Source organism: Notamacropus eugenii, chromosome 1 (genome assembly GCF_028372415.1).
Source record: "Notamacropus eugenii isolate mMacEug1 chromosome 1, mMacEug1.pri_v2, whole genome shotgun sequence".
Taxonomy (NCBI): Eukaryota; Metazoa; Chordata; class Mammalia; order Diprotodontia; family Macropodidae; genus Notamacropus; species Notamacropus eugenii.
In genome coordinates, this window is record NC_092872.1 from 707,264,418 (window position 1) to 707,287,635 (window position 23,218).

Consider the following 23,218-nt stretch of genomic DNA (forward strand, 5'->3'; position numbering starts at 1 on the left):
CTTTCTGATTCTCCAGATAGGATGAATTGAGACCCATAAAGATTGAGTGACTTGCCTCCTGGATATTTCCTCCTCAAACATCGCCTCCCACAATTGGGGAATTAACTATATTTCTCTTCTGCTACTCCCAGGATCTCTTTAGCAAATCAGATCCTTTTCTGGAGATCTACCGGATCAATGATGATCAGAGTGAGCAACTGGTATACAGGACAGAGGTGAGCTGTAGGGAGTCATTGTCTAGAACGGTAGTAACGAAATATTTGGGGGACACTTGGGTAGAGGAAATAAATGACCATAGATACCACATAGATGTAATTTGATTTCCCTGGAACTTGAACATGCCAACTCAGGGATGAGGGATACAAACAGGAATGAAATTTGTAAAGGCGGAGGGGTACAAGCATTCATATGGAGCCTCCTATGTATCAGGGTCTGTGCTAAGCACATTATCTCGTTTAATCACAACTACCTTGTGAGGTAGGTGCTCTTATTCCCACCTGACAGTTGAGGAAACAGGCAAACACATGTTAAGTGACTTGCTCACGGTCACACAGCTAGTGTCTGAGTAGAGACTTTAAAGAATTAAGGTCTTCCTGACTCTAGGCCCAGGGCTGGATCACCCGTTGCCTCTCAGGGGAATGAGGAATAAAGGGGGCTGGAGCAGCTGTTAATAGTTCTTTATGAGAAGAAGATGGCCTGAGCTTACCAGAAGAAATAACAGCTCATGATTACATCTCTCGTTGCATCTACAGAGCTTAAAAGTTTACAAAGGCATTCCTTCCTTCCTGCAGTCTTGTTGGGGCAGGGCTAGGGAAATAGTAGTATTCTCTAATTTGTAAAGGAGCTGCAGAGGCTAGCTAGCTAGGGGTGGGGGGGAGCCTGCAGCCGTAAGGTCACACGTGGCCTTCTAGGTCTTTAAGTGTGGCCTTTTGACTGAATCCAAATTTTACAGAACAAATCCTGGGCCTTGAGGCCACGTGTGGCCTCCCCACCTATGGACTACATGATTGGTCACCCAGAATCTCAGAGTTAGAGGGAATCTCCGCGGTCATCCATTCCAACATCCAATCCAAATAGGAATTTCTTCAAAAACAGTTATCCCATTAAAAGTGATCATCTTGTTTCTGTTGAGAGATTTCCAGTAATGAGGAATTTATTTAATCATGAGACAACCCACTGGACAGTTCTAATTGATGGACAGTTTTTTCCTTACATCAAATTTAAACCTAATGTTTATAATTATACTGGAGAGATAGCCATAAGGTAGTAGATGACCTGGGTGCAGATCCTCCTTCTGACACATATTGGATGTGGTAGCCTGGGAAATCACTTAACCTGGAAGTGTTCTGGGTATCTCTTTAAGACTATACATTGCCAAGAAAGCGTTCATCTGTATAGGTGAGAGGAGGTTCCTGACCTAGGAATTCCTTGTATCAGTGAAATCACAGGTCTATTCCTAGTCCTATAGTGCTATATATAGTAGAAGAAAATAGGAAGTAACCTAGAAAGTTGGGGAATAGAAAAGTGTGGTAGCCAGATGCAGTGGGATCCCATGAGGACAGAGGATTTTAAGACTGGAAGGCACCAGAGAGACCATCCACCAATCCAACTCCCTGTTGTTACATAGGAAGAAACTGGGGCTCAGAGATGACACTATATTTCACCAGGAAGAATGGTGAATACAAACCATATGCAGAGGAATGCAAAGCAAAAGAAGTCGAACTAGGAATGTTTTATACATACTGATTAAAACTTTATAGTCTATGTATGTATGTATACACACACATACACACACACTCACATAAAAGCACACATGCTATCCCAAAATTCTTAGTGCAGTTTTAAGCTTGAATAACTTAAAAATAACTAATAAGCAGCATAAACTTTAATAGCCTAAAGTGAAACTAAGCCTTTTGGGACAGCAGGTATTTATACGAACATAAGTATGTATGCGTGTACACAGGCAGCTAGGTGGCAGAGTGGATAGAGTGCCTGGCCTGAAGTTAGCAAAATTCATTTTCCTGAGTTCCAATCCAGTCTCAGATACTTACTAGCTATGTGAGCCTGAGCAAGTCACTTTACCCTTTTTGCCTCGGTTTCCTCATCTGTCAAATGAGCTGGAGAAGGAAATGGCAAACCATTCCAGGATCTTTGCTAAAAAACCCCCAAATGGGGTCATGAAGAGTCAGATGTGACTGAACAAACAAGTGCATATGTATACGTATGTGTGTGTGTATGTATATATACATATACATATGTATATGTATATATACATGGTACTTAGCACAGGGCCTGGCACATAGTAGGTATTTAACAAATGTTTCTGGACTCGACATGCACAAATACACAATTTGAACCTGCAGATTATAATAATTGTGGCACAGGATGCTACGATATAATATAAGAAGAGGTTCTAGTGTTAATTATTTATAAGATGGAATTGTAAGCACACCTTTTTATTATAAATTGATTATATGCATACATACAAAAGGAAACAATGGTACACTCTACCAGATCATAAAATGAAGCAATGTTTTTTTAAAAAAACAAAACATATGGGTAGTTGTGGCCTTTTCAGTTTCCGTGGTGTTTTTGTTTTTAAAATATTTCCCTTCACATACCTTCTTCCTGTTGAATCAGATTTTGTGACAAAGAAAAAAACCCTTAAGCAACAGTAACACAGCCACTGTGTCTGACACAGTCTGATAGTGTATACCATATTCCATATCTGTGGTCCCCCACCTCTCCTGAGAGGAGGGACATATATTTCATCATCTGTTCTCTTGAATTAAGATTGGTCATCACAATGAGTATGGAGACAATTGCTGTTTTATGCTGTTTGGGTTTATGTTACTTTCAGTATGTATATTTTCTCCTGATTCTATTTACTGAACTCTAAGAGTTAAGTTAATAAGATCATAGATTTAGTGCCAAATGAGGTAAAATGACTTCTCCAGGGCAATACACAGAGTATTACTCACAGGAAATGACCCACCTTCTTGTCCCAGCCTCCGCTTCGGCTGGGGATCAGAATTTAGCCTTTAGCCACAGGTGGGATGGAAGAAGAGTCCTGATGGGTGGAGAAGGGGAAAAAGGTAGATTTAGGAGCAAGGTCAAGGTTTGGGAGCCAAGAAGTGGGGAGGAACTGAGTTCAGTACAAGGTACTGAGGGCACAGTGCTCAGAGCAGAGGAAGAATTAGAGCCAGTATTTTAGACCAGGTTCTTGACCTCAGAATCCAGACCTGAAAAATGCTCTGAAAAGTGCACCCACTGAGGTAATGTGGGACCTACTACAGCTCATTGCATCAGGTGACAGCTGTAATTATCAAGAAGATTTTTGTTATTGTTGAGAAAATTCATTTCCTTCCCTCCTTTTTGCAGAAGTATGCCCAGGAGTAAGTACTCTGGATTTGAAATATAGCTTATGCTGAGACACTTGATGTGTTGATTGTTTTTTGCTGATTTGCTTTTTCTTCTCTCTCTTTAAAAAAGAGACAGCCTGATGTGTAGGTAGGGATATATTTGGAAATTAAGGTGATATGAAAACAAAACACATCAATAAAAATATGATTAACACCCCCCTACTCTCCCTCCCTTATGTCAAGCCTGGGATTCAAATCCTGTTTCTGGCCCTTACTACCTATATGACTTCAGATGTGTCACTTCCCTCTTTGGGTCTCTCCATTTCTGGGTCTCCTCTGCCAAATAGGACTAGAATGGTTAATATCTTAAGTCCATTAGTGTTTTAAAATCCTTTGACAAGATGAGGCTGAGGCCTTAGGGCTCAGCTCCTAGGGGAAAGACCAGAGGTGTTCTCAGGAGAGAATCCTCTACTAGGTTGGATACAGACAGTACATCCCAGGATTGGGGGTAAGGACCCTGATGAGGTCAAAAGGGGAAATAATTCAATAACTAGTCTTACCTGAAGGTGAATGTGTCAGCACCACTGACCTGGCCCTATGAGTCCTGACTATAGGTTCTATCTGGTTTCCATAGGTTGTGAAGAATAACCTAAATCCTGTGTGGGAGACGTTCAAAGTTTCCCTGAATTCCCTTTGTAGCTGTGAGGAGAAGAGACCTCTTAAGGTAGTGGGACCTGGGATCTGAGGAATGGGGCTGGTAAGGAGTCCATCTTCCTTCTTGAGAGGGGATCTGGGAACGGGAAATCATCTCCCCTCTTGCCCCAGCCTCTGCTTGGACTGGGGAATCAGAATTTAGCTTTTAGCCACAGGTGGGATTGAAGAAAAGTCCTGATTGGTGGAGAAGGAGGAAGAACTTGGTCTAGGAACAAGGCTATGTCCAAGAGTGGGGTTGGGGTTGGACTCAGTGGGATGTGGACCAGTACTAGGTGGACCTAGAGCATAATGATAACATTGTGAGCAAGGTAGCACAGAATGAATGGTTCTGACTCTTGTCAAGGGATAGGTTGGGCCCAGGGAGAGATAGGTGTTGAGAAGGAGGAAGAAAAAGGGAGGAATGGATAGATAGGCCACATGGTCTAGGAACTGAGCTCATTCTCCTAGAATGCCCTTGGGCAGCCTGGGCTAAAGTTTGCTGTTGTTTTGTGGCAGTGTCTGGTTTGGGACTACGATTCTAGAGGCAAGCATGATTTTATTGGCGAGTTCTCCACCACTTTCGAGGAAATGCAGAAGACGCTTGAGGAAGACAAGGTACATGGGATGGGGTGGACGTAGGGCATAGAGGTCCGTGGTTAGGAGTGGAAGGGCTGCCACCTGACCGTAGCCAGAGAAAGGGACCACTGGCAGCAAGGATGAACCAGATGGACCATGGCTGGCCCCTGTCCCATTTACTCATCTTCACATATGGTCAACACCAGGGAGAAGGAGGATGTGATGTCTTCTCCCCCCACTCCCAGACCATATAGCTGGAGTACTTGAGAGCAGAGTGAAGCAATTAGTGTTTTGTTTTGTCTCATTGTCCCTCACTTCTCCCCTTGATCAATCTGTACTCAGAGAGTGAAGATAATGGTGAACATAGAGAAAGGAAGACTATGAGTGAAGGTTTGCAATGAGGTTGGGAGTTGGGGAGTGTGTTTGAACTGGTGGTGGATTAGTGGATTGTTCCCTCAAAGAGGTCATGAAGGGTCAGACATGACTAAGAAATAACCAAACAAGGAATATGTGAGCAACTGGAAAAGGAGAGCATTCCATACTTTCCCCCCAATCTCCAGGTGTTTTCCATTCTAAACGAGTTTATAAAAATAATGGCATAGTGTGTAGAGTAGGTGGGATGCTCGGCTGGGCAGTAAGGACACCTATTTTATTCCCAGTTCACCATATAGCTCCCTTGGGGTCGTAAGACTTAGGTTTCCTCATGTTGCTTCAATGTCTCTGTCTTTTCTAATCCTTTACCTGAGAGAGAATCCTTGAGGGCCATGGTACAAAGTAGTACAAGGTACCATGTACAAAGGCCAAGGTACAAGGTGTCCTGAGACTCTGGGGGGACAGGCCTTGGTAATGATGGGGTCATAAGAAACCCAAAACCATGCAGTACCAGACTGCATTAGAGGAGGTTTACAGGAGAATGAGGGATCTTGGTGTGTGTGTGGGTTGCCGTTGCAAAGATTCCAAGATGCATGGACATCATCCCTCTGGGAAAGTGTATCTTAGAGAGTCCAGGAAAGCCATATGCGTGGGATAGATACACTGTGTGCAAGAGATATAGTGTATTTGTTGGTGAAAGCTCAGATTTTCTGCATGGGCATTGTGAAATACTGGTTTATTTCTGCTTTACAGAAATTCTATAGATGAAGAATCATATTTACACAAAAAGATAAATTAGGGGGTCATATTTGCCTTACAAGATTACCATTACTTTTACAAGGGAATTGTCCTTTATGTTACTTGTTTCTCTGAACATGTGAGTGATTTATTTTATAATAATTTCATTTCAACCTTTTCCAGGTCATATTATGTATATGAGACGCATACATATTTGCATATGGCAGAAACTCTGATGCATCCTTATTATGGCCTTCATTCATTCAGTAGGCACTTATTAAGCACCTACTATGTGCCAGGCTCTGGTGAGACAAAGACAAAAATGAAATAGTCCCCACCTTCAAGGAGCTTATATTCTAAGATGGAAAGTAAAGTAAACCCACCTGAACAGGTTTCCCACCTGAAATGCCTATACTGCATTCTTAATCCTGTGAATTAGAAAGTGTATAATTGTGTTGTCCCATAATAATCTAGGATCTATCACAGAGGTGAGTGTTTATGTGATCTGTTCTATAGACACCAGACCTTTGTCCTGTGTTTTCTATCTTTAGGTTCAATGGGACTGTGTGAATCCTAAGTACAAAACTAAGAAACGGAATTATAAGAACTCAGGGGTGGTCATCCTATCAGACTTGAAGGTGAGACTAGGAGGGATTCTCAATTCTGCTTTCCTTTTTAAAAATTATTTATTTATTTTAAATATTCATTTATACAATAAAATTGAGTTCCAAATCCTCTTTCTACTTCCATTCCCTTCCCCACCCACCAAGAAGGCAAGCTATATAATATCAATTATATATATGAAGTTATGTAAGATATATTTCCATGTTATCCATGTTGCTAAAAAAACCCAAGAAAAATGAAGTAAGTGATAAAATTATGTTTCAATTTGCCTTCAGAGTTTATCAATTCCCTTTCTGGAGGTAGATAGTATTTTTTTTTTATCATGAGTCATATTCTAAGATGGGAAGTAATTTGTCTTGAATTGTTTGGATTTGTTGCAAATCGTTGTATTGATCTGAGTAGCTGTCTTTCATAGTTAATCAATTACAATATTGTTGTTACTGCATACAATGTTTTCTCCTGGTTCTGCTCACTTCACTTTGTATGAGTTCATATAATCTTCTTAGGTTTTTTTTTTCTTCTGAAACCATCCTGCTTGTCATTTCTTATAGCAAAATAGTATTCAATTACAATCATATACCACAATTTGTTCAGCCATTCCCTAGTGGATGGGCATCCCCTCAATCTTCAGTTCTTTGCCACCACACACAAAAAAGCTGCTATAAATGTCTTTTGTATATATGTCTTTTTTCTTTTCTTTGATCTCTTTGGGATACAGACCTAGAAGTGGTATTGTTAGATCAAAGGGCAGATGCACAGTTTTATAATCCTATAGTTCCAAATTGTTCTACAGAATGTTTGGACCAGTTCATAGATCCATCCACAGTGTATTAGTATCCTTATTTTTCCATATCCCCTCCAGCATTTGTCATTTTCCTTTTCTGTCATGTTAGTCAATCTGATGGGTATGAAGTAATACCTCAGAGTTATTTTAAAAATTGTGCTTTTCTAAAGTCAGGAACTGAGGCACCCTATATGTGACCCTCTTGTCTTTCATATGGATTGACTGCTCAATGTCCTATAGGGTGGAAAAACTGATAATTACCCTCAGGTTTCCCCCTTCCTTAACCTTGAGTCTTGATAGTTTTAAGGGAGGAAAGTGTGTCCTACTCCATTCTCAGATCTCAGACTTTCTCTGGTTTTTGTTAAGAAAGGCTAGGGTTGATAGAATGTCTTCCCAGTCTTATCCTCATTGACCCTCTGGACTCTTCTCCCAGTCCTATTCATGAATCATCGAGTAACAATGTTGGACATCATGGGGGAGAGAGGAGGGAGGACTGTGGATTTGTAAGGAATATGGGAGTAAGGGTTGAAGATGGACAGGTGTTTGAATGGGTAGGTGTGGACAAATGGAAGAGGAGCCATTCTGCCCCTTCCCCTTCTCCAGTTGTTTGCCAGCCTAAAATATTTTGCTTTTTATTTCTGACCTATGCTCTCCCTTCCCTTCAGCCTAGTTCCCCTCACCCCTGTATCTCAAGAGGTCTCCTCACTAATCTCTGGGGTTCTGGGCCTGGTGGTTGGAGCCATCAATGAGCCCCATTAATGCTGTTTGTTTGGAAGATCCACAGGGTCTACTCCTTCCTGGATTACATTATGGGTGGATGCCAGATTCACTTCACTGTAAGTAACACTTTCTCTGTCACCTCCTTGGTGATGCTGGGAACACTGCCAGGAGCAGAGCCGCCCACTCTACTGTGTTGAACACAGCTTGAAAGGGAATCTCGGGGCTGGACTGGGGGAGGCAGGCACTTCCTGGGTAGGACCTTGGTGGTCATTGGAGCCGTGAGAACCTCTGAGCCCAGCTAAGTTAACCATTGCATGGTGCTCTATGTGGGGAGTGAACTCTTTTGCCAGTGCTCTCTGGCCATGATAATTTCCTGTCATCATCCAGCAGATTTCTGGGCCTCTTCTCTCCTCTGCCCAGAGGCTGGGTACTCAGAGACTGTAAACTAATTTTAACATTAGCCCAAGCAAAACATAATGTGGAAATCATTGTGCCATGAAAGGCAAGTCATCTACTGAGCTGGGGTTGTTCCAAAAATGAAAGACTTTGGGATGATCCACAGCTAGTTTCACATCATTGCCCAGAATAACAGAGGCAACTGTTAGTATTGGTTCATTGGGGGCATGGCCTCTTGAGGCAGCATGATATAGTGGATAGAGTGCTGGGCTCCAAGTCTGGGAGACAACAGTTCAAACCCTGACTTTGACAATAGCTCCTTCCCATGTCCCAGGCACTGTTCTGAGTGCTTTACAACTCTTATGTCATTTGATAATTATTATCCCCATCTTGCCGATGAGAAAACTGAGGCTGATAGAAATTAAATGACTTAACCACTGTTCCCACAGTTGTTAAGCATCTGAAGTAAGATTTGAACTCAGGTCTTCTTTCTCTCTCTAAATCCAGTGCTTTATTTACTAAGCTATCTAGATGTACTAAAGGTGGCCTAGAATGGAAAAAAAACCAGTCCCCAAGGGGTAATGTGTATTCTTATGACTGCAATGTGGCCTGTCAGCCTATTGCTTTCTCACCTTTCTCATGTTTGATGGTAGGGGAAGGTGGGGGAAGAGCAGAATTTCTGTGCTGAGTGTATCTGAGCCTCAGGGATGGATCAAAGAATCATGTCTTAGAAAGGACCTCAGAGGTCACAGAGCACAAGCCGGATGTGAGTAGGATCCCCTCTATCTACAGCATCTCCTTAAGAGTAGCCATGCTGCCTTTGCTTGAAAATATTCAGGAAGGGGAACCCATTCCACTTCTCAGCAGTTTTAATTCTCAGGAAATCTTGAATTACTTCCAACTTAAATCTGCCTCTCTGAAACTTTGCTTTTAGTCTTCCACTAAGGATAAAGAAAGCAAATCCTATCTCTTTTTCACATGAAGGAAGGAAATAAACAATAGTTAAATACCTACTATCTGCCAGGCACTGCGCTAAGTGCTTTACAAATATTATCTCACTTGGTCCTCATGACAATCTTATGAGATAACTCTTATTATTATCTTCATTTTACTGTTAAGGAAACTGAGGCAAACCAAGGCTAAATGACTTGCCCAGAGTCACGCAACTTGGAAGTGTAGGAGGCTAAATTTGAACTGAGGTCTTCCCGACTCGTTTGGCAGCTAGATGGTGCAGTGAATAGAGTACTGGGGCTGAATTTGGAAGACTCATCTTCCTGAGTTCAAATCCTGATTCAGATTAACTAGCTGTGTGACCATGGGCAAGTCATTTCACTCTGTTTGCCTCAGTTTCCTCATCTGTAAAATAAACTGGAGAAGGAAATGGCAAACCACTCCAGTATCTTTGCCGAGAAAACTTCAAATAGGGTGACAAAGAGTTGGACACAATTGAAACAAGTGAACAACATTATGTATATGTACATACACACAGAGCTATGTACGTATATTTATACACATATACATACATCTACACATATATGTATAGATGTATGCATGTATTTCCTTTGTAATCCTGAAAAACAATTTCCTGAAGCCAGGCTCAGCATTCTGTACACTGCGCCCCTTGCCTACCACCCTTTACTTATATGAAAACAGCCTTCATTTTCCCTCTGAGTCTTCTGTTCTAAACATTCCCAATTCCTTCTACCCATCCTTAGGCTATTTTCTACCTGCCAGGGAGTGGTGTCAGCACCTTCCAGTCTTCATTTCAGGGGCCCTTTGAGTCAGTGCCCAGCTCTAAATCCCTGGTCCATAACATGGTCTGACCTGCTCTGAATTGGGAGAGGCAAAGCTATCATCCGGACTCTGCCCATTGAGCCACAGTGCTAACATTGCCTGCCAAGAGCTCCCTGGTCCAACCCTTGTCTGCTTCACTTGACCCATTGTGTGATCTCGGACAATTTGTTTCACATCTCTGAATTTAGTTTTCTTATCTGTCAAATGAAAATAATAGGTTAATATCTGCCCGTCAAGACTGTTGTGAGGATAAGAGGAGATAATGGGGATGAAAGCTCATGGGGAGCTTGTCAGGAAGTTTTTGATCATTCAGGGATATCCCGACTCATTGTTCCTTTCCTGCTCCCCAGGTGGCCATTGACTTCACAGCTTCCAATGGAGACCCCCGTAACAGCTGCTCTCTCCATTATATCAACCCCTACCAGCCCAATGAGTACCTGAAGGCACTCATTGCTGTGGGAGAGATCTGCCAGGACTATGACAGGTGACATTTCCACCTTCACTACTCACTTTGTATCAATCTTTCCCTAGCCCCACCTTGGTTTGCTTCTTGTCTCTCTGCCTTGGCTCCTTACTGTCTGTTCCTGTCTCCTGGGGATTCTGTGGGAGGGGGAGTCAGAAAGCCATGACGAGAGCATGGGAGTCAGCAAGGTGGGAATGAGAGTGCTGGACCTAACATTTATTCTTTTCCAGTGACAAGAAATTTTCTGCTTTGGGATTTGGTGCCCGGATTCCTCCTAAGTATGAGGTCAGAGCTTCTGAACGTATCTCTTTAAGTTGTGATCCTCAGTTTTGTTCTATAGCGCTGGCCTGGGACTTATTTCTCTAACGCAGAGTTCTTAGCCCCTTGTATTCTGTGACTGTCTTTTGGCAGTCCAGGGAAGCCTATGGACCCCTTGTCAGCATATCATTTTTAAAGGCATAAAATAAAACCATAGAATAGAAAACAATTATATTGGAATCTAGTTATCAAAGTAACTTAAAAAAAAACCACAGAAGCAAAAATCAAGTTCCCAGACCTCAGGTTAAGAACCCTTGATCCAATGGTTAAAAGAGTATCCATTCATCATCCTTTCTATATTCATTCATTTCATTCTCTTCATTTAGTCAGCATTTATTATGATCAACTAAGTGGTACAGTGGGGAGAGTGCTGGGTCCAGAGTCAGGAAGACTGATCTTCCTGTGTGCAAACATTTACTGTCTGTGTGACCCTAAGCAAGTCTTTGCCTCAGTTTCCTTATCTGTAAAATATGCTGGAGAAGGAAATGGCAAACCACTCCAGGATCTCTGTGAAGAAAACCCCCAGTGGAGTCATGGAGAGTCAGATATGACCAAAATGACTAAACCACATGCCAAGTATTGTGTATGTTATAGAGGCCAAGAATGTAGTTTCAGTATTATTCCAAAGTGAGGTGGACAACCATCTGGCAAATTCATAAATACCTATAATTCTAAGGGGGCTTCACTGGGGGTCTTCTAGGATCTTCCAACCTCTTGAGCAAGGGTATTTTCCCCCCAGGGAACTGAGGAGTGGCATGGCTGGGCAGGCTAAGCTAGGATTTGAGGGAATCCAACTTCAACCCCCACCCTGCCCCTGCACTGGCAAGATGATTTCATGGACAAGCCACCCCTATTCTTGCTTTCCATTGCAGGTCTCCCATGACTTTGCCATCAATTTCAACCCAGATGATGATGAGTGTGAAGGTAAGAGGCAGGGTCCTTGGGGTGGAGAGGAGGACCAGACTGTGACAGGGCCTTGAGTTGCCTGGGCTCTTTCTCTCACCTCAGAAGGGTCAGGTCCAGCAGAGGTTGTCTGTTCTCAATGCCTCTGCTGCTCTGTATGTATCATAAATTTAGAAGTCATTTAGTTCAATCCTCCCATTTTATAGATGTGGAAACTGAGGCCCAGAGGGGTTAAGTGATTTGCCCTAGGCCATACTGACTGTGAGTCTGGTCCTTGGATTCCAAATGTAGATCTTTTCCCACTGTGCTAAGCTGTCTCCAAGGACCTAAGAGAAGCTACCCTTCTTAGTCTCCAAGGTACCAGGGGAACCATTCTTGGTTCCATCAATTGCAGTGATTGCTGTGACCTGCCTTTTGTTGCATTTGAGTCTTTGGGTGTAGGTTAGGAAGGAATGCACCCTGAAGATGACAAGTTATTTTGGTATGGTTAGTAGGAGGTGGGGAGGAGGATGGTCAGTGCCACATAGAAACAAGATGCTTTTCCCCTCTACTCCCCCTGCTCCGCCCCCCGCCCAAACAGGGATCCAGGGAGTTGTGGAATCGTACCAGAACTGCCTACCCAAGATCCAGCTCTACGGCCCCACCAATGTGGCTCCCATCATCGCCAAGGTGGCCAGGATGGCGGCAACTGAGGAGAAGACTGGGGAGGCTTCTGTATGTACCCATAGTATGCCTGGCACTACAAGAAAAGTGCAACTTTAGAGCAGTAGCTGGCTGATCTCGGGGGCATTTCTGTCTTTACAAAAAAGTTTTATGGATGTCTTTGGTTTCTACATCATAGTCATTTCTGAAAATATTTGCCCTTTTCTTCCTTCTTCCCCCCTTCCTTTCCCTCTTCTTTCCCTCCAAATTAAACCCATTCCTGTAACAAAGAAAAACAATTAAACAAAATGCTCCTTATCTGACAATGGATCCAGCCCTCTAACCTCGTAGGCTTCTCTGCTTAATGGAAGGAGGCTTGGTTCATTATGTTCCCCCGTTCCATTATCAATTGTTCAATTACACAGCTTGATGTCTTCATTTAAATGATGGTAGTCACTATGTATATTGTCTTTTTAATTTTGCTGATTGCATTCTGCATCAGTTCACAGAAATCATGATCATTTGTTCAATCATTATCAATGATCAATTGTTCAATTACACAGTTGGATATCTTCATTTAAATTGTTCTAGTCCCTATGGATATTGACTTTTTAATTTTGTTGATTGCATTCTGCATCAGTTCACAGAAATCATTATCATTTGTTCAATCATTATCAATGATCAATTGTTCAATTGCACAGTTGGATATCTTCATTTAAATTGTTCTAGTCCCTATGTATATTGACTTTTTAATTTTGCTGATTGCATTCTGCATCAGTTCACAGAAATCTCCCCATGTTTTTCTGCATTTCCCTTATCCATCATTTCTTACTGCACCATGACAATACTATTATACTCATCTAAGGTAGCTTATTTGACCGTTTTCCAAACCATGTCTGGCCAAGGCTTTCCCAGAAGGCTCCTCATCGAGCCAGCCCTTTATCAGCCCTAAAGCATCAGAGACATGTGAATTATGATTAAAACATCAAAATGATAGTATCATGTAACTGAATCTGAATTATATTATCTTCCTATTATATACTATTAAAATATGGTTGACTGAAATGTTCCTAGAAGGCAAGTCCCCATTCAGCCACCCGTGTCTACTCACAGGATTGTGTTCGTCGTTCGTTGCTGAAGAAGACCATGTCATCAGACAAATGATGACATGACACAAAGTCAAGTGCAAGTCATGTCATCATTTCTCTGATGGCATGGTCTTCTTCGAAGGACGAACATAAGAAGGCAAGTCCTGAGGCTGTCTGGTAGGCTGGAGGGGAGGAGCAGTTCTGCCCCTGTGGCTCAGCGAATTCTTGTAATCTTAGCCACTTCTGCCCATTGTTGACAATTCCTGCCTTGATTTACTTGGAGGCATAATAATGATAACTGGGCTTTAAAGTTTGTGAAGGATTTTGTCTGTGTTGTTCTACTTGAACTTCACAACAGTCTAAAGAAATAGATGCTACAGGTGTCCTCCTTTTTCAGATGAGGTTCAGAGAGGTTAAGGGACTTGTCTCTGGTTGCATAGCATGTACCAAAGATTGGATTGGAACCCAGGTCTTTTTGGCTATAAAGTCAGTCCATAGCACCTGGCGATGGTGGCTTTCCTTATTTTATGGGAGGTATTTCCCCTATGAGGCTCAGAGGGAGGAGATGAGTTGCTGCTTTAGAGATGGAAGGAACCTTAGAAGACCAGTGAGTTCAACCTTCTCATTTTACAGATGAAGAAAGTGAGGCACAGAGAGGTTAAGGGATCTACCCAGGGTAACACAGCTAGTAGGTATCTGAGACAGAATTTAAAAAAAAAATTTATTTAGTTAATTTTCATTTGCAACATTCACTTCTATAAGATTTTAAGTTTTAAATTTTTTCCTCTTCTTTTCCATCCCTCCTCCCCAAGACAGCATGCAATTTGATATAGGCTATTTACAACCATATTAAATCATATTAAATACAATCATATTAAACATGTTTCCACATTAGTCATGTTGCAAAGAAGAATTAGAACCAAAGAGGAAAAAAAAGAGAAAATAGTATGCTTTGATCTGCTTTCAGACTCCGTGGTTTTTTCTCTGGATATGGATAGCATTTTTCATCATGAGTCTTTTGGAATTTTCTTAGATCATTGTATTGCTGAGAGGATCTAAGTCTTTCAAAGATGGTCATTTCACAATGTTGCTGTTACCGTATACAATGTTTTCCAGGTTTCTGAGCCAGAATTTGAACATGAGTCTTCCTGACTTCAAGTCCAGTGTTGGTATCTACTATGTCTTGCTGCCTCTTTTAGTTAGGGATTGGACTCAAAGACCTCTGCTGCCCTTTCTAACCAGAGGCAGCTAGGTGGTACAGTGCACAGGGCCCTGTACCTGGAGTCAGGGAGACCTGAGTTCAAACTGGATCTCATACACTTACTAACTATGTGACTCTGGAAATGTCTTCACCTACTGTCTGCCTCAGTTTGCTCATCTGTAAAACAGGGGTAATAATAGCATCCTTGAGTTGTTTTGAGAGTCAAATAAGATAAGATTTGCAAAGCTCTTTGCAAACTTTACAGTATAAATGCTTGCTGTTCTAATTCAGAATGACTGTGAAAGAACAGTTCTCTGTTGCCTGCTCCAGAAAGACTAATTTTGTTTTGCTTAGCCCCAGTGATCAGGGATGTCTCAGTAGGAGTGATGGTTGGAAGCAGCACGTGGAGAGATTCAGGACTGATGTAAGGAAAAACTTCTGACACTACGAACTGTCCAGATGTGGAATGGATAGTGTTGGAGAGGTAGTGGGTTTCCCCTTGCTGGGGAAACTGTACTGGCTTTGCCACTTACTAGTTGTGTGACTTTGAGTAAGTTCTCAGTGTGTCAGTTTCCTCATTTGCAAAATGGAATTAAAACTTGGTTTACCTCCCTCAGAGATTAGTTGTGAGCAGTTAGTCACCTAAGCACTCATTAATAGTTCCTATGTGCTAGGTAATGTGCTAAGAGTTAGGAATACAAAAAAGACAAAAACATGACTCCTACTCTCAAGGGGCTCACAGTCTCATGGGAGAGATCATATGTAAATAACTTGATATATACAAGATGGGTACAGAGGAGATGAAAGGTGAGCTTAGGAGGGAAGGCACTAGAAGCTGGGGAGACCAGGAAGTGAGATATAGTTTTAAAATAATATTGTATTTTCCCCCAGTTAACATGTAAAGACTATTTTTAACTTTTATTTAAAATTTTTTTTGAATTCCAAATTCTCTCTCTCCACCCTTCACCTCCAACCTCCCTGAGACAGAAGGCAATTTGTTATAGATTATACATGTTCAATGGTGCAAAATACTCTAAGGTGGGATATTCTGAGCTGAGTCTTGAAGGCAGCCTGGGACGTTAGGGTGCAGAAGTGAGGAGGGAGAACATATCAGGCAAAAGTGGGGACATGGGAGTTGGCATGTCATTTTCTTTTTTTTAAAGTAATCCTGCCGGAGAGGAGAATTTTTTTTTTTACTTTTAAAAAATTAATTAATTTATTTTTAGTCTTCAACATTCACTTCCATAAGTTTTAAATTTTCTTTCCCTCCTTCCCCAAGATGTTGTACAATCTGATATAGGCTCTACATAGACATTCCTATTAAACATATTTTCACATTAGTCACATTGTATAGAAGAATTAGAACGAATTGGCATGTCATTTTCAAGGTAGAGTAAATCAGCCCATGTTTCTGGAGTGTCGAGTGTATGGAGGGGAGTAAGAATAAATGTTTATTGATTGATTAAAAAAGACTGGAAAGGTCAGAAGGGGCTAGCAAGGTTGTGAAGGCTTTGAATATCAGTCTTGATCTTTGATCCTGGGACTAATAGGGAGCTTTTGGAGTCTCTTGGGCTTGGTGGGGATGTGACATGCTCAGGTCTTTGCTTTAGAAATCATCTTGGTAGCTGAGTGGAGAATGGATTGGAGTGGGGAGAGACTTGAGGCAGAGACCAGTTAGAAGGCTGCTGCAATAGCTTTGGCAAGAGTGCTTTTTTTGCAGGGCTTACACTTAGCTTTTATACTTTGGAATTAGTATCAGGTGGCAAAGTACTTTAGATATATTATCTCGTAGAAATGCAAAATGTTTGAATCTAAACTGGGGAATCTGGAGAAGGAAAGTTATTCGCTTCTAAGGCAGGGATAGGAAACCTGCAGCCTCAAGGGCATATGTCTAGGTCCTCAAGTGTATCCCTTTGACTAAATCCAAATTTTACAGAACCAGGCCACATGTGGTCTTAAGGCCCTGGGCTAAGTGTGCTTGTCTTCATTCGTTCTCTGAGCATCCTTCCTTTGCCCAACTTTGCCTGTCAAGGCCAAGGCTGATCTCAGGCTGGTGGTAAGCCAGAGCCTTGGGCAGGTACTTAGAACCCCTGCCCCCCACTGGCTTTTCGAAGAGGCTTCCTGCTGCCTGCTCCCCAGTCTCCCTGCTGCCCTTTAGCAACATTTGAGCAGCTGCTAATTGCCACCAAGACCTCTTCTGTTAATACATCACTCCTGGCAAGTCAACAGACAGCAGCTGGTGAGATGTGACCAGTGGGGTGAAGGGAGGGTCCAGGGAAAGGTCAGGAATTACCCAGGGGTTGGCAAGCATCTGTGTGATTCATGTGCAGCATCGGGGATTGACTTGGCAACCTCATTGGCACCCTTGCCCAGGGAAGAGCAGCAGAGCCTCCTTTAGCAAGAGAGATTCTGTCTCATCTGGAAGGTCTGGGCCGATGGTGGCCAGCCTTGGAACAGGGAATCCAAAACCTATTTGCAGGTTTCATTTTTTGTCCTTTCCTTGAAAATGAATCAGCCTGATGTTCTGAGGATTTGTCAGGAACAAAATAATGAAATTTCAAGGGGAAGAACCGATTTAAAAAATATTGGAAAATTGGCCATGTTGTCTCCCCCTGCCCCCTCCCTATTTCCTATTTCATGCTGAGGAGGGACCTCTCAGACTGATGGAAAGCAGCAAAGGGTGACCTTTCTTCTTTTCCCTAAGCTTCCCATTTTTCTGACTAATACCTTCTTTGGAGGTTGAGACATGTAGACATTTTGGTTTAAAAGGCTTTCTTCTCAACCTTCTGCTGGATTCGAGGCTGTCAACAGAGGGCTTAGTTAAAAGCGTCAGTCAGAAAAGCAGATTCATTAAGCACTTGCTAAGAGCTGGAGATACAGAGTCCCAGCTCTCAAGGATCTCACTTTCTAATGAGGGGGGAACAGTAAATAAAACAGCCACCATTTATACAGCACTGTGCTAAGTGCTTTATAATGATGATCTTATTTGACCCTCATAATAACCCTTCAAGGTAGGTACAACTATTGTCTCCGTTTTACAGATGAGGAAACTGAGGCAAACAGAAGATAAGTGACTTGCCCAAGGTCATATAGCCAGTAGGAGTCAGCGGCCAGATTTGAATCTTCCTGACTCTAGGCCCTGCACTCTATCCACTGTACCACCTAGCTGCCCTTAGCAAACAGCTGTGCTCATACAGAGCAAGCAGCCTGTGTAACTGAAGTTGAGAATGAGTGTAGACCAAGTTGCGTATTATAGGCATTATCATCCTGACCTACCTCTTCTCTTTATCTGGAGCTTATCTGCTGTTTCTCTTTAAGAGATGATGGAACTGTGGAAGGATAATCAGACTTCCCAAGTCTTATGGAGATTAGAACCCGAAGTCTCTCCTGGGAAGAAAGAGAAGTCCTTACCACTCTCTCCAAGTTAGTGACCCAAGAAGGATCAGAGAAAACTATCCACTCAGGATGTGACGCAAAGATTATGAATCAAATTGACCAGGGAGAACAGGCAAGGAAGCCTAATTTCCTTTCTCAGAGTAGAGAGGCGGGGGATGACCAGGAGAGAAGAGTGTATACATCGCCAGATGTCACTTTCTTGAATATTTCTGTTTATTTGTTTTTTTTGTCACGAGGCATATTTCAGTCTGCAGGGGTTGAAACAACTGTTATTTATAGGAAAAAAGTAGCACTAAAATTCACTAAAAAAAGCTCCTAGGGTAAAGTGTGTTTCCTAGAGAGGCAGAGGATTATGGAATATTATAAGCTCTATAATGAACTATATATAAATGGAAATGGAACTGAGGCCCATATGTTGATTCTCGTCTCTGAAATCAACTTTGTGTGAGTTGAAGATAACTGCGTCATGCAGATGAGGGCCAGCCCCATTCTCTCTCCTGGATAAAGGGCAGTCATGAGTAAGGGAGAATTCTGGGCTATACCACTTGCCAACCAGACCTTCTGGAGTAATGATGACTCTGACCATAAAAATGAGATGCTCAAGGGGATTTAGGGGAGACAGGAAAAGCTAATATTTTGGGCTTTTGTAGATATCACCTGAGCCTGGGACAGAAGGTGGAAAGCCTAAGAATAGATGAGCTCTGTGAGCAAAGTCTCTAAACTCATGAAAAGGTTTGGATGGGGAAACAGGATAAGAGGGTCCTCTCAAAGCTAGAAAACATGAGCTTAAGATGCCACCCCCCAAAAGGATTATTATACTGCTTTTTTAAAGAAGAGAAATAAACATATGGAACTTTTACCAAGAGATGATACAAAGTTGAAAATACAGGTTCAAAAAAGTTTTATAGTCATGATGCATGGCTATGAAAGTATAATCCATGTGTAGACCAAGGACAGATGGGCTGGGTTCCATCCTGGAAACCAACCAATAATAAAAGTTTTTACATGGTGCGTGTTTTGTCCCCACTTTGAGGACGGGGACTGGTTTTGCTTTTTTTTGCAGCCCAAGTGCTCAGCATAATGCCTGCTTTGCTACTTTCCTATAGGTCCCCCTTAGTCTCCCTGTCAGAACCCAAATGCCAGGCTAGAAGGACCATAGGCTCTCCTTTTCTAGGTCCTTTGGAGACAGAAGAATAATGTCAAGCTGGAGACACCTGGGCAAAGGGATATTCTTAGTTTGGTCAATGTTTCCATTTGGGGAAGAGTACCTTGGGGCATGTAGTGTCCAATAGCCAATGAATTAGTTCACTTTGCATTCAAAAGGGAATATGAGAGCACCATTGGGTGGTAGGAGGGGGGAAAAGAGAAAGGGAAGAACTTTGAAAGGAACAGAAATAAAGGTCTGTGCCTTGGAGATTCTTATTAGAGGTCATGAAAAGAGAAAGGAGCCATTTGAAGTGTTTTCCCTCCCAAAGGAAGTAGACCCACCCTCTAATGCCAGGGGTGGTGGTATGGAGTCTATGAGGCTTCTCTCCAGTGTCCTGTCTTTTTCCTCTCTACACAGCAATACTACATTCTCCTGATCCTGACTGATGGTGTGGTGACTGACATGGCAGACACAAGGGAGGCCATTGTACGTGCCTCCTACCTGCCCATGTCCATCATCATAGTAGGTGTGGGCAATGCTGACTTCACAGACATGCAGATTCTGGATGGGGATGATGGGGTCCTGCGTTCACCCAAAGGAGAACCTGTCCTCCGAGACATTGTACAGTTTGTCCCCTTCCGAGAATTCAAGAATGTGAGTGCTTCAATGTTGTAAGGTAAAAATAAAATTAATTTAAAAGAAAAAAATGTGGATGCTTGAGGGTAAGAATCAACTTGTTTAAGGACAATGAGTGCTGGATCCTACTGGTGATGTATAGGGAAGGGATGCTGCAGGTGGCATTGGAATGGCATGCAGGGGGTCTAGATAGATGTACTGGAACTACACCATGATACTTCTATATGTCATTTGGTTATCCAAAGGTCTATCTCAAATCCCATCCAAGAGCATTTAGATACTAAAATGCACAGAGCATACTGTTATAAGTTAGCATAAGTTAATATCACTGCACAGACCTCAAAGATCTCTAGTCCTCGGGATTGTATACCTTACATTTATGTGATACTGTATACTTTCCAAAGTATATTCATGTACATTAACTCATTTGATCCTCACGACAGCACCTTGAGGTAGGTAGAAGTGCAAGTAGTGTTGTCCCCATTTTGCAGATAAGGAAATTGAGGCACTGAGAAGTAAAGGGACCTTGTTCTGAGATGGCCCCATTTTCTTTTGTGAAGTATGTAACAAATCCATAGGATTTCAGGTTTTCATTTTCATGCAGAAACATCTTGGTCCCTGGATTAGGTGTCTACTCATGATGCACAATCCTAAGCATGAGGGCACAGTCCTGTTAGTCTTGAAGAGGGTGTATTTGTCCCAGGCACAGAATGCTTCTCTTTTCCTTTTCCTCCCCAGGCTTCTGCAGCAGCTCTGGCCAAGTGCGTCCTAGCTGAGGTGCCCAAGCAGGTGGTTGAATACTACAGCCACAAGGAACTTCCTCCTCGTTGCCCCAACATGGATTCCCCTGATGCCAGCCCTGGCCCTCCACAGTGAAGGGGTGCCATCAACCTCCAGCCAGTCACCACCCTTCACTTTTCCTTCCAATGCTGAATCTGGAGAAAGGGAGGGGGACAAAATGGGCCAGGGAGGTGGGAGAGGGAGAAGGTATTTGTTTTCTCTGTCTCTGTTTTAAATACTTCCCAGGGTCTCTCAGATTGCCTGCCCCTTCCCCCAATGCTCATATCAGACTTCCCCCCTTCCTCTTCCTCTCCCCTCATGTCTTGTGTTTCCATGGTGATTTGTTCTAGAGAAGTCTGGACCAGGGACCATGGCCTGTGTGTGACGAAAGGATAAAATTTAATGGGAGATTCCTGGCCCCTTCTGATCAGGCTCCAGTGAGATCCAAGGTCCAGGCAATAAATGCTTGGCATCTCCTCTCCTCTGCTCCAGAAAGGCATAGAGTATGAGAGTAAACACTGAGCGGGGAGGAGGGGGGTTTTGGAGCAGACAGCGTGGGCCTCTTTTTCCTTGAGAATAGTCTGAGGGAACCTCCCTTTCCTACCTCCTAGCCCCAGGTTCCTATTTTGAACCTCCTCCCTTTGTGGTAATGGTGAGAGAGTAGATACCAAGTCCCAATGTGATACTCCTTCCTCACAGCATCTGGGGAGGTCAGACTGACCTGTTGGGTCGCCCTAGGCTTAGTTCACCTGACTGTCTCTTCCCATCCCTCATCATTGAGCTCAGGAGTGGAGGGGGAGTGGAAGAAATTAATTTGCAGGCCTGGTGGATGATTCTAGACTGGAGAAGTTAGGTAAAGCCAATGACCTTACATTCTGTTCCCTGCTGTCCAGAAACAACAGTTACCTTCCTGTACCTACCTCCAAAGAATTTCCAAGTGAGGGTGGGCCTGGGGAAAAACTTTGGAATTTATCATCCCTCCATTCCAAGAAGAGAGGCCGCTCAGATGCCTAAATGGCCTCGCTCTCTCTCAGATCTGGAATTAGCATTTTTTTTTTTTTTTGCATCTGGGACAAGGGGCATAGGGAGGAGTATGAGCGTGCTCACCTGGACTGTGGTCATGGGAGACAGGGAGTCTCTGGGATGTCCCAAGTTTTCTCTACTGCCAAAGGAGGAGGAAGTAACCCTGGGAGGAGGCTGCCATTGCTAGGGATGGATCAGTCAAGGGAGGATTTCTTCCAGCTCTCCCTTCATCCCCTCCTCCACTTTGCAAAGCTCATGATTGCTCGGAGCAGGGAGGACAGAAGTAGACTCTGGTGCTGGTAGCACCAGGGGTGGGGAAAAGTTTACTCTGCAACGGTACAGTTGGTACCTTCTAAATTTCCTTCTCTGGTGGCAAAGCCTAGGGGTTTCCCCTTCCTGATTATGTCTGTGTTCTCTGCTCTTTCTCTCTTTGTTCAGCTTTCTGCTCATGGGATTGTTTCTCTAGCTGTGGCTACTCCCCAAACCCCAACGATCTTATGGTGAAAATGGTCAGGTGGGGGCAAATGGCTCCAGTGCCTGCCTTTACTCCCTTATTACTTTCCCTACTGGTAGTAAAGTTCCCTCCTCATCCAGGTACCTGATTCTCTCTTGACTGGGGCCACCAAGATCAGGACCCTTGTCACTACTGACTTGGGCCCAAGGGCCTGTCCAGTGGGGTGGAATGTAACAGGGCAGACCTAGAGGTGCAGCCCCATCATGCAGACTCATTCATGCAGAACCCCCTTCCCACCCTCTCCAGTTCCCCAAACCCTTAGGGCTGTTAGGCCAGTGGATAGGGAGTGAGGTTCAGGATCCCTCTCTCAGAAATATGCATGATAAAAAAACCCCAACTCCTAGAAACGGTGAAATCCCCCCAGGTTTGTTGTTTGTTTACTTCTCAGTCTAGTAAATCTCTGTGTTCTTATGAGCTGCCTCCTGCCCCTTCCCTGTGGCATCTGGTTGTATCTGTTCTCAGTGGTGTCCTCTGCAGGAATGCAGGAGGTGGGGATGGGGAGGATGCAGAGGCAGAGAGTAACCCAATAAACAGTTTTCTTTCCCTGCTGCAGCCTGGTTCTTTTCCTTCTGCATCTTTTCTCTGCTGAACTCTGTTCTGTTTGGGGGGCCTGGGGCTGTCGGTGATAAGGGCAGAATTATGGTCAGAGAAGCCTGCCGTCTTTCTTCCCCAGTTCTGTGCACTGGGAAGTAAGGTATAGGCCAGGGATGTTTTATTTGGCAAGTTTTGTGCTGCCTTTTCTTTTTTTAAATCATCTCTCCTCCGTACCTCCCATGCTGTCCCTTGTAATAAAACAATAATAGACACCCAGACGTTTATTCAGCATGTTGCAGCCATGGTTCCCCACCTCTCCAGTGCCAGGAGGGTGGTACACTTCTGCATTTCTTTTTTTGGGTCAGTTTTTATGTTGGATTTAGAACTATGAGTTGATCAGTGCAAGAAACTCCATCAGGGATGTTTTAAGGAGGGGATCATAATGGTAAAAAGCCCTAAGTGACTGGGAGTAGAGGCTGGGCGTGGAGACAAGTCCCAAACGATGGGATTCCCA

General features: G+C 43.2%; 1 protein-coding gene across 1 annotated transcript in view; it reads left to right on the top strand.

Annotated features, from left to right (window-relative positions):
- CPNE7 (copine 7) overlaps positions 1 to 22,722 on the top strand; it is a 38,590-nt gene extending 15,868 nt beyond the window's left edge. The window contains exons 5-15 of the mRNA XM_072636364.1: positions 132 to 215; positions 3,997 to 4,086; positions 4,572 to 4,670; positions 6,293 to 6,379; positions 7,926 to 7,985; positions 10,410 to 10,543; positions 10,753 to 10,807; positions 11,713 to 11,764; positions 12,324 to 12,457; positions 19,635 to 19,871; positions 20,592 to 22,722. Of these exons, the coding sequence (XP_072492465.1) occupies positions 132 to 215; positions 3,997 to 4,086; positions 4,572 to 4,670; positions 6,293 to 6,379; positions 7,926 to 7,985; positions 10,410 to 10,543; positions 10,753 to 10,807; positions 11,713 to 11,764; positions 12,324 to 12,457; positions 19,635 to 19,871; positions 20,592 to 20,729 (1,170 nt within the window). The 3' untranslated portion in view covers positions 20,730 to 22,722. The remainder of the gene's footprint in view (positions 1 to 131; positions 216 to 3,996; positions 4,087 to 4,571; positions 4,671 to 6,292; positions 6,380 to 7,925; positions 7,986 to 10,409; positions 10,544 to 10,752; positions 10,808 to 11,712; positions 11,765 to 12,323; positions 12,458 to 19,634; positions 19,872 to 20,591) is intronic.
- Positions 22,723 to 23,218: the final 496 nt, after the last annotated feature.